At 39.2% G+C, this 18,523-nt stretch overlaps 1 protein-coding gene across 6 annotated transcripts in view; it reads right to left on the reverse strand.

Annotated features, from left to right (window-relative positions):
• SETD3 (SET domain containing 3, actin N3(tau)-histidine methyltransferase) overlaps nucleotides 1-18,523 on the reverse strand; it is a 64,146-nt gene that overhangs the window by 40,588 nt on the left and 5,035 nt on the right. For all 6 annotated transcript variants that reach the window (XM_061612110.1, XM_061612112.1, XM_061612107.1 and 3 more), the window contains exons 2-6: nucleotides 14,725-14,834; nucleotides 14,337-14,429; nucleotides 12,607-12,755; nucleotides 11,088-11,160; nucleotides 10,348-10,604 (exon numbers count right to left, since the gene is read on the reverse strand). In XM_061612110.1, coding sequence (XP_061468094.1) covers nucleotides 10,348-10,604; nucleotides 11,088-11,160; nucleotides 12,607-12,755; nucleotides 14,337-14,429; nucleotides 14,725-14,827 — 675 coding nt within the window. In that variant the 5' untranslated portion in view covers nucleotides 14,828-14,834. The remainder of the gene's footprint in view (nucleotides 1-10,347; nucleotides 10,605-11,087; nucleotides 11,161-12,606; nucleotides 12,756-14,336; nucleotides 14,430-14,724; nucleotides 14,835-18,523) is intronic.

The raw sequence follows: 18,523 nt of genomic DNA on the forward strand, positions 1-18,523 counted from the left end.
ACTGCCCCTTTGGAATTCCCTTCATTTATATATTAGATAGGCACCATCTCTGTTATCTTTTCAGTGCCTTCTGAAGACCTTCCTCTTTCAACAACCCTTTTAAGTAGAGACTTTATGCCAGACTACATATGTGTTGGAATTATTTCTTAAGATGTTTTAAAAGATGTTTTATTTTAATATATTTTAGAGTGTTTTTAGTGGTTTTGTTTGCCAACCTGGGTTCCTTTTGGGAGGAAAGGTGGGATATAAATTTAATTAATAAATATGTTAATGGCTGAATTGTTCAGTAATTTTTAGACACTACCAGTCAGTATACCAATGCGAGTCATAAATTATCTGCTATGAGGTACTTAGCAGATCCCTTATCACATGATGATAAATAGCAATGCATACGTGAGAGGAGTATCTTAGGTTTTTCAAATGACTCAGGATTACTTTGGTACAATATTGGACAGCACTCCAGAGCAGATATGTGAAATAGAGTGAAGCAATTACACCTACATTTTATTATTGCAAACACAGAAAGGCATTTTAGAAGTTTCACTTTAGAAACATTCTAGCCTTCTATACTATGCATCACATAGTTTAAGAGAGTATAAGATAATCCATTTTCTAATTTAGTTAAATTACTAATTGCAACAAAGATAAATCCCTTAAACAGTTTAACAGTGCTTTGTATATATATCTCCTTTGAGTATTTCACTCTAGATGCATCAGCTTTCTACTGTGCTTAGATTTTATTGAACATTCATAACTGCAGTTAAGTCAAGAAAAAAGTATTAAATCCTAACAATAAGGCCTATGTATCTGTGAAAAAGTATGATTAACTGTTAAGGGATGGATTCCCAGACCACAGATAACATCCCTGGGGATGGAGGCAGTTTCTCTCTGGAAGTGCAACTCGATCTGAGAAAATAAGTGGTTGAACTCTTATAGCTGTAGAATCAACTGCTCATCTGAATTTGTGGCCAGGAGAGGGGTTAGAAACCTCATCTTCTAAAGGAAGAGTCTCTACAGACCTCTGTATTTTCTAGCCAACATAATATTCCTCCCAAGTGTGGCTTAAAAATGTGCAGAAACAATTTCATCTAATATTGGCATATATGATTGATTTTGAAGCACAGCATTTTCAGACAAAGTGTTTAGGGAGACTATTTTAATGGGATCGTGAGCCATTCAGAGGAGCAGAAATAAATTAAAAGTAGTTATGTTGGCATGCAGGGTCCAAAATACAGAATATAACTGTTTCCCAAATGAGAAGTTTATGATTTTCAAAATGGAAAGTTCTCACTCAGCCTCCCAATTTTCCTACAGTTACAAAAAAGGGATTTAGTGAATCTGTTTCTATTTATCCTTAAAGAATTAGTATCCAAATCCTGTGTGGCAGTGTGGTAGAGGGACACAAACTGCTGTGTTCCTCTGGCTGCCTAGCAGAGATCCTCACCTTGCAATATACAACCCACTAGGAGAGCCAGGGTGGTGTAGTGCTTAAGGTGTTGGACTACGACCTGGGAGGCCAGGGTTCGAATCCCCACTCAGCCATGAAGCTCACTGGGTGACCTTGGGCCAGTCACTGCCTCTCAGCCTCAGAGGAAGGCAATGGTAAACCCCCTCTGAATACCGCTTACCATGAAAACCCTATTCATAGGGTCGCCATAAGTTGAAGGCAGTGCATTTCTATTTCAGAAGAGCTAGCAAAGCAGGTTTTATTTTGCAGTGCCCGCACTCAAATAAATGTGGGACTTCTTAGCTCTCATGCACAGTGACAGGAGCAAGGAGGAAACATGAGAACAAGAGGCATGCACTACCTTACTTTCCTCTTCTCCCAGGCATTTTAGCATGTGTTTTAAACTGTTTTTATATTGTTTTAAATTTTAAAATTGTGTTTTAAATTGTTTTTAAAATATGTGTTTTAAATTGTATATTTGTTTTAATGTTTTTGATTGCTGTAAACCGCCCAGAGAGCTTTGGCTATGGGGCGGTATACAAGTGCAATAAATAAAAATAAATAAATAAAATAAATTTTATCCTGCCCTTCCCCCCAAGGAGCCCAGGGTAGCAGTTTGAGTAGATGGGGAGAGAAAGACCGATGTAGAAAGACAGAAGTTGGTGTTCCAAGCACAAGTACTTGGGATCAAGAGAAAAAACACTAAATTCAATTTAAATCCAAATTTTGATACAGTAGGGGCCCACTCATATGGCGGGTTACATTCCAGACCTCCGCCTAAAAGCAAAACCTGCCCAAAAGCGGACCTCTGTCAATAAAATGGCACCCAATGCCCGAAAAACACAGTAAAAGTGGAACAAGCGCTGTATGAGTGGGGCCTTACTCTATTTGAAAGCCACCATATTAGCAGAACACCAAAAAGTGGGCCACCAAAAAGCAGGGCCCTACTGTACATATGTATGTATGTCATATATACTGTGTACTCCTGTAATGAACACAGAATAGTGCATTTTTGCCTGAATACTCCAGTGATGCTACTGTCCTTCACAATGCCACCTCTCAATTAACCCTTTTTGCAATCTGCAATTTCTACTGCCCAATTCTCCCTCCTGTCATTGCTCCTTCTTTGCCATGTGCTCTTTTTCCTCAGTCATTAGACATTTCTCTTTCATCTGCTCTTACTTCTACTTCAGACCAGTTCCTCTCCTCTGCTCTACCCACTCTTCTGCTCAGTGCCTCACTCCTTTTCTCCATTATCTCCAATCCTACAGCTGTACTATTGAGTATAGTTCACTCCTCTTCTGATCTTTGTCCCTTTCAGTTTGTTCACGATTTTTACTGCTGTTAAGCAATCTTATTTTTTCCTCACTTACTCAGCCTTCTTCATTTAACCCAGGCCATCTTTATGTTTTTGATTCTAAATTCATCCTTCTTCCTCATCTTCTCCATCTCTCTGAAAACTCTGCCCAGAAAGGACCATCCGTTTTTTCTTCACCTTCCCTTTTCTTTTTAACTCTCCTTCTCCACCTGCATCTTCCATTTATAGAAGTCTACATCTGGATCCAAGTCAGTGCCTACAGCTTCTCTCTTTTTAATATGGCATTTAGCCTCACTTCTCTGCCAAATCTGCTCCGGTTAAAATATCTAAGAACTCTTATGCTTTCTTCTTCCTAAGCTTCTCTTCTCTCTATCTGAATAGAACTTCTGTCTTCATTTGGTTCTCTTAGTATCTATTCTCTCAAGATGTCTTATAGTTGTTCCTTCTCATAAATTTTCTCTCCTTTTGTGTCTCTCAGGGATCTGTATTGGGCCCTCTACTCTTAATATACTTTATGCTCTCTTATACAATCTCTTATCGCTTACTTCTATGCTGACAATTTACAATTTTGCATTTTCCTGTATTATCCTCTTTCATTCTTCATAGTTCTCATCTTTATTATAATGTTCCTCTCATCGGCCTTCCTTTAATTCCACCTTCTTGTTTCTGTTATTAATGCTGATACATGTTCCATTTTCATTCTCATCACTTCCACAATATCACTCCTTTGGCTTTGTGAACTTCATTGGTTTCCGCTTAATTCCATACTAAATCTTATCTGTAAATCACTTCAGATATTTGCTCCTCCTTTCATCTCTCCAGTCTTCTGGTACTTGCCTCTTTGTTAAACCACACTGTCATTGATCCTTACCTTTAAGAGTTCTCTTCTTACCTGTATTTGTTTTGCTACTTCTTTGTTTATACTCAAACAACTTTTCTTCTTCAGATACTTGGATTGATCCCCTCACTTTAATTACTAATCTCTTTTGCTGACATTTTGAACTCCCTTTATCAACTTGTGCCTTTCTGCTTAATTGTGAGCCTTTGGGCAATTCCCTTGTATGGGTTTTTGTCCTTTCCATTTGTAAATCACCTAAAGCAGGCACTACATAAATAATGAGATACCTCGTGAGTGTAGGCTATGCTTCATACCTCATACCTTCTTCCTTCTGCCAGTCTCTTTTTAAACATAGTGTGACTGTATGCATCAGTCAACCCAGCCAAAAGGAAATGGAAAATGAAATGTGAGTTGTACCTGCATTGTAAACTAAAGATATAGAACCCTGATATATAATATGAAAGAGACAAAGGCACCTCTATTGAAAAAGGTTCAAGTGTTATACTTGTTCTACCTCTCATTCAGTATTATAAGTTGCCTATATGATTTTTCATACTCGGATGTATGAAATTGCCTCTGGCCATCACCCTAACAATCTGAAAACTGAAGCTATTGCTGAGTTATCTATCCCTTGTGAAACCTGCTTTGATGTGTAAATCTCACTTAAGACAAGCTATAACATTATTCTGACTTACTGTGGCTATTTTAAATGAAAAAATACAATGAAATGAAAAAAGCTACCAAAGAGAGGTGAACGACAAGGTTCTAGCACCTCTCTAACAAATTAAGGTTAGAGTCCATATAGCATGTTTTGTCTCTAATCTTCAGGAAAAAACCCTCTAGCAAAACAAGTCATCACTGCATCAAAAAGTAAATGCGCACAAGGGCTGCCGGAGGCTTGTAGAAAACCTATGTCTGCAGTACATTTGTAGTCAAAGTCTTTACAAGCATTGACCTAGGATGCATACAGCAATGCTGCCTTGTATCCATGGCAAGACAGTCGTGTTACCTAAAACTAGAGGCAACATCCAACATTCCACAGGCAGACTTCTGCTCCCATAAGAGGACCTGCCCTTCTCTTCCTCATGTACTCTCCCAAATCTACAGGAGCAGGTTTTGGGGATACAGAGGGGCTGAAAGGAGAAGAGAAAAGTGCCATTGTGCAAGCAGAAGTCTGTTACACTAGAAGGCAGCCACAACTGGATATCACCCCATGTGTATGAGATGAAATTCATTTGTCCACAAACAGACCCACAGAAGCAAGTGGGATTTTCCCCCTTATAAGTGCCAAGCATACAAAGAAATTAGCTCAATAAAGATAACATTGTAATGACAACCACCTCCCGACAGAAGCCACAAGAAAGCAGTGGAAGCCACCACTAGCTGTGAAATGGTAGCTTCCATGTCTTAATCTTTGTTATAGATTGTATGGAGAGAGCTGGAGTGATATATAGGCACAAACGGCAAGGCTAAGCATAATACTGAATTATCCTTGGTGCTCCCAGACACTACTCTATAACACAAGGGCAGCAAGCACCAATGGAGTACCCAAGTCACTGAAGGAGGAAGAAACAAACAAACAAAAACGACTGTCAAACGGCAGTCTTGAATATAGCATCTAGGCCTGCTTCTAAATACAACTCTTCTTGGATAGCGCGATGGAGAAGAGAATGTGAAAAAAAGTTCTTCTCTTCATCCACCTAGCCTATAAGACTATCACATGCTGCATTGCCACCAGTCCCTAAGGAAGAATCTGAGCCAATATACCTTGCTCCACATTTTCTACAGGAGTGAGAGAAAAGGCCTCCGTACAGAAAGAATCTCAGAAACCATTTTGCTGACTTGGGGTTGTATTCAATCTATTCCTGCTCAGAGTATACCCACTGAGGTTAGCAGACATGACTAACTTCATTAATTTCAATAGGACTTAGTCAAATGCAATCCTTGGCAACTGCACTCAAGAGTGAGCAACTCTTCTTTGACATACAGAGGGGGAACCAGGTACCTGGACCAGCTACCTGATCTGGCCTTGCCACTGCAGTACTTTGCCTGTAGGAATGAACAGAGGGAAAGACATTCTTGGACCTTGAATGTGCAAAAGCAACAAGCGACAGGCAGGTGCATGCCTGTGTGATGGCTTTACCTTTCCCAGTCTATGGAACGCTTGAAAAGTCTTTTTAAAACATTAAAATACCATTGTGAAATGATTGATAGGGACATTTAGAAGAATAGTTAATGCAATACATTTCCCAACCCTATGGGTGGATGGGTGGCTCTTTCCCCTGAGGAAGCAATTGAAATGATACTGAAGGTATTTTAATTTACTACAGAATGTTCATTTTCTAGGGGTGTTATTGTTGGCAGTAGAGACATAATACAGTTTTGAAAGAAATACTTACGTTGAAATGTTTTGTTACTAAGAAGGTGAATGAAGAGCTTCCATCATTCATTTTTTCCTCTCTCTCTCATTTTCCAATCTGGCAAAGAAGGGGGTACAGCTGGGAGAATGCGGTTGTGTATGTTTTATGGGCAAAACAGCACTGCTCTACAATAGTCTATGTAGCAATTCTTCTTTACAAAAGGCTACAAACATGCCCCTTGCACAGCTGGGGAAAAAGTTGAAACAGGAAACCACTACATATTCCTTTAGAAAGGCAAACTAAAGTATATATCTTCAAAGAACAAGGAATCTCACTCTGAATGTAAACTATATGGCTCCCTCTTGTGCTCATTACACCACATTTCAGCACAGAGAATCCAGCATCATGCAATAAATTCAACAGATTCTGTTCACTCTGCTGTGCATGTTAAGTGCCAATAAAATGCTAATGGTAGTAATATGTGCAAATCTGGGCGGGGGGTATACAAATGGGCATATCCGAACAAACTTTAAAGCCCTCCTGAAGTAACTTGAAATCTAAACCTAAAAGCCTTTTCTGCCTTTCTTGAAGTATAACCTTAAGAGATCCAATCACCCTCCTTTATTTACATTTTAGGTATCAAATTACATGCATTTCAAGGGTGTCAGTGTGGCCCTTTGCTTGGCACAAGGAGCTATTTTTGGCAGGTTAATGTGGCACCTGTTTTTAGTTGTCAAAATCAGCAAGTACCAAGACTCCACAGGCTTCATGTACATCCAGACTAGTTACAGCAACAAAGACTGAGAACTAAGCTTAGAACTCACTGGGTAACCTAAGCCACTCATTAGAGGGGTGTTTATGAGGATAGGAGATTCGAAAAAATAGATCTAGCTACTTCTCATTTAACCCCTTCGTTTTCCAACAAGTATGGCACCATTCATGAAACAGCAACAATGCTTAAAATTTGTACAGCACCTTCAAGTGTGTTACCTAATTGCAATCCTTACAATAGCCCTGTAAGATACATCGGTATGATTAAGAGCGTAAAAAGAGCCTGCTGGACCAGGCCAAAAGCCCACCTAAGTCCAGAACACTGTTCTCACAGTGACCAGATGTCTCTGAGAAGACCAAACAGGACCTGAATGCAACAGCACTTTCCCCAATTGTGATTCCCAACAACTAGCATTCAGAAACATGCCTCTGACAGTGGAGGTAGAACATAGCCATTGGGGCTAGTAGCCAGTGATTATGCCTCCTTCTGCAGATGGGGTAGGGGAGGGAGATGAAGAAAGAGACATGATAGAAGTGTATAAAACTATGCATGGCATTGAGAAAGTGGATAGAGAAAAGGTTTTCTCCCTCTCTCATAATACTAGAACTCGTGGACATTCAAAGAAGCTGAATGTTGGAAGATTCAGGACAGACAAAAGGAAGTACTTCTTTACTCAGCGCATAGTTAAACTATGGAATTTGCTCCCACAAGATGCAGTAATGGCCACCAGCTTGGATGGCTTTAAAAGAAGATTAGACAAATTCATGGAGGACAGGGCTATCAATGGCTACTAGCCATGATGGCTGTGCTCTGCCACCCTAGTCAGAGGCAGCATGCTTCTGAAAACCAGTTGCTGGAAGCCTCAGGAGGGGAGAGTGTTCTTGCACTCGGGTCCTGCTTGCGGGCTTCCCCCAGGCACCTGGTTGGCCACTGTGAGAACAGGATGCTGGACTAGATGGGCCACTGGCCTGATCCAGCAGGCTCTTCTTACGTTCTTATGGCTTACTTAAGGATCAACTAGTCAGCTAATGACAGAGATCATGTTCAAATCATAGACTTCATGATTTAATATCTTTAACTACTACAAAGTGTTCCTGTTCAGAGCTCTAGCCAGCCAGCCAGCCCTGCTCTCCTCCAGCAGGTCATTTCATCTCCACCCACCACCATTTACTGTCTGTCTTTCTTTTCCATGAACGACTAAGCATGCTCATTCATCGTTGGACTATTTGGGTTTCTTTCTTTCTTTCTGCCCTTAAGCCTTTTTAAAAAAATAAACAAACCTCAGAGTCTGCTAATACTTCCCTCTTGTTTTTCAGTAGCCTCACTGTTGCTCCATTTCTGTCATCACTCACCATCTGAATTCACTATTATAAGGACTAATATGTGACTGAGTGAAACAGGGGTTGGAGATTAGAGGCTTGGGGGTTTTATGATGCAGAGGCAGCAAGGCCATACAACACGAGCAGTTGAACCTGAGCTGGATCCCACAATATATAATAAACACTGTTCCAGTTTTGGCAAGGGCAGGACACTGCCTATGATCACATGATTTTAAGTGTAATTTACATTTTAAAAGGTCCCCCTCAAAGAACATGGACAGATAATACATTGTTCCTCCTAAGTACGTCTCTCACTTAGGAATTCTGGCATGCTGATGATCACACTTTTCTACTCTTGAATGTCAGTGAAAATGAAATGAAATGGACTGCCTTCAAGTCAGTTCTGACTTATGGTGGCCCTATAAATAGGGTTTTCATGGTAAGCAGTATTCAGACAGGGTTTACCATTGCCTTCCTCTGAGGCTGAGAGGCAGTGACTGGCCCAAGGTCACCCAGTGAGCTTCATGGCTGTGTGGGGATTCGAACCCTGGTCTCCCAGGTTGTAGTCCAACACTCTAACCACTACGCCACACTGTCAGTGGTACATGTAAATTATAATCTAGCTATCCTGTCATTCAGTGGTACACTTCACTAACTTTGCACTAGGATAACATATGGCAGGATTGAAGATTGGTTAGCCCATCAGTTAAAACAAGATTAGACCCCTAGTGTTGCCAGTTTTCTTTTCTTAAATGCTGCAGGTTATCTGTAACATTGGCATCTCATTAATATAGCATCTTCTGTTCCTAAGGGAAGAAATAGGAATCTTCTAACCCTTCATAGTTCTATTATAATAGGTTTCTCCAGACATAGCTTGAACTGCTCAAATCATAAATAATGCTTGGTACTATGACTGCACCTTTAGAACAACCTACACTCATGAAACAAAGAAACATGACAGTTTTTGTATTTGGAAACCTAGTAGTGATATTTTTCATATCCTTTGCAAACAACAACAAAACCTCTCACATAGCTTTAGAGGCAAACTGGGACTATTTTGTCTAGTCTACCTTTCAAAGTGGTTTTTATGACAACATTAGAAACAAAACTTTAATTTAAAAAAATTAAAGAAACATTCTAAATAACTGTAAATAGATATTACAATTCAATAAAGACAGGCAGGAAGCAGATTATGTTTCAACTGAGATTTTACCCCATTAAACAGCGATGGCTGAAACATGCTGCCGCATGGTGCACCCATCTCTATATTGGAGACACTCTTTGTAATAAAGGATTGAGGAAGGCTGAATAACTACCTAAGATTCTTAAGGAGACAAAATGAAGACTGACAAGATGTTCTGCCAGTGTACTTTACTTGAATTGCATTTTTCCCCCTAGTGTGAACAATATAATGCCTTGATTAATCATACATCAGTGGCTGTAAATAGCTAAGAACAGTGTAGACACGGCTAGAAGGAAGAAGCACTCAGAGGAAAAATGTATATGAATTAAGAATGGGTGATATTATGGTATAAGAAACGAATACCATTTTTGGCACTGAAAATATTCTCTCCTCCATCCCAAACCTGACTCCTCAAAAGAGTCCATTAGCTTGCCAGCTCTCCAGAGCTGTTGAGGCAAAAGGATCTAGGGATCAATGTCACTGTGTAGAAGCACACAGACCTTGATGCACTCCTGATGCAATGGCCACACAGCTTTTACCCATGGAGCTAGCAGGCAGGCCACAGCTACAAGGCTGCTTTCCTCTGGGAGATCCCAAGTATCCTCACAACTGTAAGGGCAAGAGCTCTACTTTTCCCCTCCAGAACAAGGAGGGCACAGAAAACAAGGAACTTTACAAAGGGATAGAGGCAGACACAGCCTAGCTTTCTACTCACCACGTAACATGTCTGACATTCTGCATCCAAAGGACAGTGTGTATCAAATGGACTTCACAGTTCATGAAGAACATTGACACATTGAAAAAAAAGGTACAGGGCAGCTACAAAAGGGCTGCCACATACGTGCGCACGCAGAACATGCACAGATGCACTGCACTTTTAGCAGGAGCCCTTCCACATGTAACCACTACCATCACACACATCCCAACTATCCTAACAACAGCATTTTGATAGTTTAAGTAATGGTAAAAAACAATCAGTTTTGTACTTCGGAAAGCCAGGACAAACCTTTCTGTGGTACTCAGAACTTTAGAATGTTTAACAAGAAGCTTTTTTTTAATGCTACTTTTCTATGATCTTCATATATTGCAACTTATGTTCTAAGGTTTTACCTGAATAACTTTGTAGAAATAGGCATATTGTCGAGCAGTATTTTTGTATTGGCTGAAAACATCATGTATGGCCTGAGTTGACTGAAGATATTGAACCTCATCTTCTTCGAAGTAAAGAGGAGTATTGTATTCACCTGGGAGAGTCTGGATATAAGGCAGCCAGAAAGAATTAGGATTGCATCGTTCACAAAGAAGGTGGAATGCTAGTGTGATGTTGCCCATGGCTTGGAGAATACGATCTTGAGAATACAAGGATCCTAAAAAAAAAAGGAATCCATAAGAAAATCTTAAGTCTCTCCAAAACAGGATTCCTAAGTGCACATTAAGTGCTCATTGTAAAAAAGAAATATTTAACTAAAAGAAGTCACCCTTGCCGTAACATGTAAAATGTTTGTTTCTTATTAGTAACTTTTAAACAGAATCTAAAATACACTGCCCAACACTTTTTACAAAAACTGCTTTATGAATCCCACCACAACTTGGCTACAATCCAGCAGCCTGACTTCCCACAAACATTAATGTGACTTATACAGAGTGTCACATTGAAGGGATTTACTGTGAATGAAATTCATAAAGGCAGATTTTTACTGGAAGTAGATATCACAAAATGGAAAGGTAAAATTTAGGATACATCATTTAAACATAATTATAAACAATTTGACTTGATAATCCGCAGCATGCCAGTAGAGAACTTTCAAACAGTATGCATATCGTTGAGCACACTCAGAAGCTTCTCTTACCTAAAACTGAATTTTTAGCTGACTCAACAGTCATCAGCAGTTTTCTGGGAACCCAGAGAAAAAGCTCTTCTGCCTAGAGAAGCACAAGAAAAGTTCATATAGAAAATATAAAAGATCCGATAAACGAACAGGGCAATATCATATTGTGGCAGTCCGAATGTGCAACAGCCATTCTGCTAGCGGCAGCCTTGTTCTTAGTGCAGCACAACAACTAAATTCAATAGTAATCACTACTGAGACCCTAAACCTCCTACCAAAATAGTGGGAAGTAACTATTTTAAAACCACCTTAATAGTTTAGCCAATATGCATTTTTATTCTAGCATTACGGACTAAACCTCAGCTTTTACATGAGTATATTCAACAAATTAGCCACAAAACTGAAGATTCCCAATACAATATTCCCAATACCATTTCTAATACTGTACTTTCCTCAAAGGAATATGTGGGGCCAGTAGGAACTTGCAGAGGGGAATTAGGAGGCACCTGAAGTTAAATGACCTGAGGGATGGGATTATTTGCAGACAAGAATTGGTGGGTGGAAGAGGCACTACACAATGAGATCCCCTTCCTGCTACCTTCCCCTTTAAATGCCCTAAGGCCCCAATTATATCTCAGCAAATGAGGACCTGGAAACACACGTTTACTGAGATAACATGAAGTTCCACCCATGGATAGAAGCATCCAATAGAGGGAGAATATTAGATGGGACCATTAGCTATGCATATTCCAATTCAACAAGGGTGATCAGCAGGCAGAAACACATCCTCCCATGAATTACTTTTCCAGAATTAGATCTGTGATTATTAAAGAGTGCTGTACATGCGCACCCCTTATTTGTTTGTTTGATTTATATCTTGCCCTTCCTCCCAGTAGGAGCCCAGGGTGGCAATGTCAGTGCTCCTGGATCTTTCTGTCTCTTCTCACCGCCCCACACACCAAGGGGCCTAGAGGATGTGGTCCACAGATAACATAATGTAGCAATCGATGTAAATGAGTAAGTCTGGGCCTTGCTGGGGGACTACCTGGCACTGTGCAAACAGTCCACCAATTGGAGGAGGACAGGAAGACAGGCTGCATACCCTATTTTATCTCCCAAGAAACAATTAGCACAATGAGATCTTAATATTTATTTATTTATTTATTATATTAACATCATCATTTTCATTTATTATCTGCCCTTCACCCTGAGGTCCCTGGACAGGTTACAACAATTTAAAATACATCATTTAAAAAATTAAAAACAACTCAGAATCAATTAAAAGCATTAAATTTATATCCTGCCCTCCTCCCAAAGAAGCCCAAGTCAATGTTGCTTCTTTCAGTGAATGGAGGATCTTGCTACTCCACAAGACGATCTTTGGATCACGGCCATGATTTGGACAAGATCAACAGCTGTAGGAAGTCCTACAGAAGATCTAGCTTTTTGCCAATTTAATTTTCCAAGCACAAAGCCGGGAGAATGGTCGAGTGACTTTTTAACATCCCCAAGGCACTTACCGAAGTTATTCTATACTCACTTTTATCTCTCTCGTGGCTTTCAAACCAAAACCCTCTTCTCCAAAGTTAGCCACTTCAAAACCCTCTGTGGATGCACCATTCTCTCTGGCCCACTTAATTAGTTCATTGAAATAATCTTCTCTTTTTCCATCAAATGCGACAGATAAACCTATGTACACATTTAAAGGCAAAGAGAAACACAGTGAGCCACCAGCGCTAACAAATAGGCAGCATTCATCAATTTTTGTCCCTGCTACTCTCTTAAAAAAATTATGTAGAATTCATTTGCACATAGTAGCTTTTAAAACGTAGATGATATTTAATCAAGGCTACACTTCTCAGAGTAAAAGACAACTTTGCCAATAAAAAACGAGTTCAAGCAACTCCCAAACTCCTCATAGCCCTATGGCTTGCATTGACTGTACCACAACGCAAAATACCAAATCTTCTGCCAGTCAATGTTGTATGGTTATGAAAGGCAATTTGGCACAAATATCTTGTTCTCCTGGATCACAAATGGCATGAACTTATTTTGCCTTGCATTTGGGGAGGGCTCACCTTAATGAAGTTCTCACTGGCACCACTATAAGCCCATAGCCCTATCTCCAAGTATGTAAAGGGTAGGCTTACAAAGAAATGTTGAAACTGAGGAATTACATCAGAGTGAGAAGAGGTTAAAAATGCCAGAATTGTTTACTGGAGCTATAGATTATTAGAATATAAAAGGTCAAACATTACAATGCAATAATGTGAATAAATGTTTATTAACATTGCTGCACTGCAATGTTTTCCTAATAATGAGAAAAATACTTTATTGTAGAACTGTGAAGAAAAAAGTGTCCACAGCAGCAGTTCTAGGTTGATCTCCCATTTCTCTTTTAAAAAGAGAATATGCATGTGGAATTATTCAGTAATCAGGTTAAGACAGATTGTTTTTCACCATATTAAAAAATAAAAGCACACAATTTACACGTGTACAGTTCAAATTAACAGATCCATATTTCTAATGTGATGTCACAAATAGGTAGAAAAGAAAACTAAACTAAAGTGTTGAGTTCACTATAGTGGTCACTTGCAAATGGGATTCCCCAACCTTCTGCATCTATTCAAGCATTAACAATAATTTTACCAGGAAACATCTTTTCAAGTGCAATTATTTGTTTTAAGATGCTACCCAACTATAATCTCTGGGGTTAAACACAGAATAATGAATGATCTAATACCCAATTATTCTTAGAAATGCTTCCTCCTTCCAGGAGGAAGGGCGGGATACAAATTTAATAAATAAATACATAAAATAAAAACAGAAAATACTAAAGTATGGAATTGTTCAATAATTCTGATCTCTCTTTTTTTTATTTTTATTTTTGCAATGACTGATGAAGACCAGCCATTCTATGCTTTAGAGAAGGGAAGCGCTTATAAATAATAAATATCTGTTGAAAATACCTCGACATTTGGCAACAGAACATTTATACTATTCTTGGGAAAAGTCTCCAAAAGTCTCGAGAAAAGTTTCGACACAGAGGTGCTCTGCCCCATCCTACAGCAGAGACTGGTTTCTTTTGAAAACCTTTGAAAATTAATGAAAGATCAATATTTTTGAGAATACTAAAATGTGCAATATTTATGACTCTCAGACTGTGCCTGGGATTTAATTGGGGTGTTTTTAGAGAGATAGGAGGCAGCTAAATAAAGTTCCATAATTACCTCTGACCATAAGCAATTAGAAATCCCTTTTCTCATTTACCTTTCTGTTTTTTACGAATTCTCTCAACAAGGGCTCGGATCTGCTGATACTCTTCCCACTCCTTTCCAGGACCTGGAGTTGGACTGCTACATTCTGGAAAGATTAAAAAATGTTCTGTTCACTGCAAGTTTGCTTTTCTCCTCTTGTTAACACCATGAGACTGTCATATATAGATTTATATGTTCTATTTCATAAAATCCAGGTGAGCCCCAATACTAAAAGTTTAAGTTCACAGAAGAGTCTGTGCGCTAGAGCCTAGACAGACTTTGAAAGCTTGGATTTCCAGTTTTAAATACTGAATAGAAAAAAATTCAGCACTGCCTATTTTCCACATGAATTTATACAGATTATCATCTCATTCCCCAGAACCACTGGCTAATATACTTACTCTGCAATAATTCACTAATTAGATTCAATATTTCTTTTGGAGAGACTGCTGCTGTAGCTCCAGTTCCTGACTTCTGAGTCTTCACTCTGCTTTTCTTCCCCATCTTCCAACTTTAATAGAAAAGCAGTTAAATAAGCAGGAGTTTTTATTAATACATTAGCTTTCTTTTTAAAGAGTTACTTGTTTTAACCACAGATACCAACATATTAAAGGGAGGGGTAAAAAGAGAGGGAAGGTAAAAGTAAGCAAATATTTGGAAGAATTAAAAGAGAACATTCGATACAAAAATAATTTTAAGTCTCACCAGCAAAACGTATGGATGATGTCCAATGTTATATAACAGGATGTCCCCTTCCTCCCCCTACTCAAAGCCACCCATCCCCAAATCTGTTTAGGGGAGTCCTCCAATCCTACAGAGCTGATTTGGGGGCATGGGGAGGCTGCAAAGGAAGGGGAAATCCTCTTGCACAAACAGAAATCTGTTCTGCTCACCAAGTGAATGTCTCTCTAATCATTTATTATTTAGACATTTCTTTACTACCCAATTAACTGTGCACTATCATTGAAATGTATAATAAAGGCATCCCTGTATATAAGTAAAAACACTGGTAACCAACAGCACAAGTTCTGTCAGCATAAATATGTGTATATACACATTTTTTAAATGCTCAGTAGATTGGATTTGATCCTAAGGCAATATAGGTACATACAGCAGCAATAAAATATTTCATTTAGAACCCATCAATAGAAAACTTCTATTACCTTCTGACTTTGCAAACAGAAAGTAAGACCCAGTGATTTCAATGGGATTTACATTAATGTATTTAGGACTGAGATGTTGAACTAGGATATGTAGTGCCTACCTGTGGAAACACCCAGTGCTTAAAATGTTTTATTCTGCCTACTGGATTAATGTATCCAAAACACAAATCTCTGGAAAACTACAGAAATTTTCTCCAAGGAAGAAACTGTCAGATGCTGATGAATATGCTTGGCTACATGCAGCAAAGTCGCATATCCAAATATAGAGGATCAAATGAACTTGGCACGAAGTACCATACAAGAACAATGGCAGCAAGAGTTTAACTAATCTCCCACTCTTAACTCTTATTGGCAAAGATCTTATGTTGTGTTCAGCTTTGAACTTCTGTTCCATCAAAAATCTCTCCTTGATGAGATATATATATTCCTCCTTCCCACACAGTTTTACACAAAAAATGTGTATCCAATACTTTCCTTCAAAAGGCACTCATTTTGCAATAAATAACAGAGTAAGTTCATTAGTATATGATTTTCCAAACTTATTACCCTGTAACCCTAAAGAATGATGGTAGGATTAGACATGTTGCCATCAACACAGTGCTTCAGGACTCAACTGCTGCACAATCCATTAAGTAGTGCAAAGATAAATATGCCAGAGACCTTATTAGAAAGGCAAAGGAAAGGATCTTTATAGCATAGCCAAGTCCAAGAATTCACAAGTCATTTTTATCACACTTATCATTTAAGACATCTCCATAAATGTTGGAATTCAAGGTATTATGACCCCATGCACATTTATTATTGTTGTTGTTTTTGTTGTTAATATTATTAATATTAATAATAATAATATACCAACTACGTATGTATGTGGTGGCAGACAAAGAATGAAAGATAGGTCCCTACTCTCAGGGTTTTATAATCTAGGATACAAGGAAGACAACAAGGAGAGGGAAGGAAATGGGAGCCAGAATAGACAGAAGAATGTGCAATTACTGCATTTACTGTTACCTAGGCTTAGTTTCCATATAGCAAGGGGGTTCTAAGGCTTGTGTAAGAATACCTGAAGCTTAAGAACTAAACTTTGTCATTACACTTCTAGTTAGCTTTGTTTAAAAAATGCCAATAAATTCCAACTGCAGTAACTGTTGGAATTTACTGAACAAGAAATTCTATGAAGACATCAAAATATAACTGTATTGCCAAAATCATTTCTGCACAATGAAATTCTATTGTGTAACAGGAATCCCTTGGCCAGAATTGCCCAAAATCAGATGCAAGCAACTTCTGTGAGTGGCACTTAGCAGGATGCTGTAGGGAAGGGCTGGGGAAATGACTTCTACCAAGCCACTTACACGAACGCTTCTTAGGATCTAAGCCTATATACTAACATTAAGTGCAAGTTTAGAACTTCACAGTCTGCTCCTATTCTCAATATACTTGCTTCTTTTCTTACATTTATATCCCACCTCTCTTCTGTCATGCAACCTAAGATGATATACATGTGGTTCCCAGGCTTCCAGACAGCAACCAGGCTAGCTTACCTTCAACAAGGTGATGGCCTCATGAGCCTGCAGCCCATACCCTGGGACTTATAACAATCTAAAAAGAGGTCTGTCTAGTCCACCATTCTGTTTCCACAGTAGCCAACCAGATGCCTATGGGAATTCCACAAGCAGGACTTATGAACAGTTAACACTAGTGTTCTCAAGCACGAAGGGCCGCAGCTCAGTGGCAGAGCATCTGTTTTGTATGCAGAAGGTCCCAGATTCAATTCTCAGCATCTCCAATCTGGAGTTGTAGAAAACCACACCCTGTCAGTGTAGACAATATTGAGGTAGATGGCCCAATGGTCTGATTTGGTATAAGGCAGCTTCCTATGTGTTAGCAACTGGTATTCAGAAACATACTGCCTCTAAGACTGAGGTAATATAATGCTATCCAAACTACAGGCCATTGACAGACAAGATCTTGGAGGTTAGAGCGGTTTCCCTTTCAGACTTTCCCAGCTGGGAACAGAAGGGCTTGATATATTTTTAATAAATAGATAAATAAATAATCTCCATGTCTTGTGGTAGCAAATTCCATAGTTTAACTAAGCACCAAGTAGTTCCTTTTGTCTGCCCTACACATCCCACTATTTTGCTTCACTGGATGACCCAGTGTTCTAGTAGGAGAGAAGGAGAAAAATACAGTGCCTTGCAAAGTTAATCAGACCCCTGACCAATGCTCTCGTAGTAGTGAATTATAAACGGTACACTGTAATTTCGTTCTGTATATTTTATTTTGAAACACTGGAACTCAGAATCAATTCTTGTAAGGTGACATTGGTTTTATGTTGGGAAATGTCTGTAAGAAACATAAAAGACTGAAACATGTTGCTTGCATAAGTATTCAACCCACACACATTAATATTTGGTAGAGCCACCTTTCACTGCAGCAACAGCTTTAAATCTTTTGGGGTAGGTATGTACCAGCTTTGCACACAGTGTCGGTGGGATTTGGGCCCATTCTTCTTGGCAGATTTGCTCCAGGTCATTCAGCTTGGTTGGACACCACTTGTGGACAGCAATTTTCAAAGAGCGCCACAGATTCTCAGTGGAATTGAGATCAGGACTTTGACTGGGCCACTGTAGGACATTCACCTCTTTGTTCTTGAGCCACTCCAATGTTGCTTTGGCCTTGTGCTTGGGATCACTGTCCTGCTGAAAAGTGAATTTCTTCCCAAACCTCAGTTTTTTATTGGGCTGAAGCAGGTTCTCATGCAGAATTTCCCAGTATTTTGCTCCATCCATTCTTCCTTCGATTTTAACAAGATGCCCAGTCCCTGCTGATGAGAAGCATTCCCACAGCATGATGTTGCCGCCACCGTACTTCACTGGAGGGGTGGTGTGTCTTGAGGCATGAGCAATGTTAGGTTTGTGCTTTGAGTATTGGGCAAAAAGCTCTATCTTGGTTTTAACACTCCAAGCTCATTTTTAAGAACTTAGTGAAGCAGGCTTCACTATATAACAGCTTATTCAAAGATGTCATCTGAAAG

This window comes from Rhineura floridana, chromosome 2 (assembly GCF_030035675.1).
Source record: "Rhineura floridana isolate rRhiFlo1 chromosome 2, rRhiFlo1.hap2, whole genome shotgun sequence".
In the NCBI taxonomy this organism is placed as follows: Eukaryota; Metazoa; Chordata; class Lepidosauria; order Squamata; family Rhineuridae; genus Rhineura; species Rhineura floridana.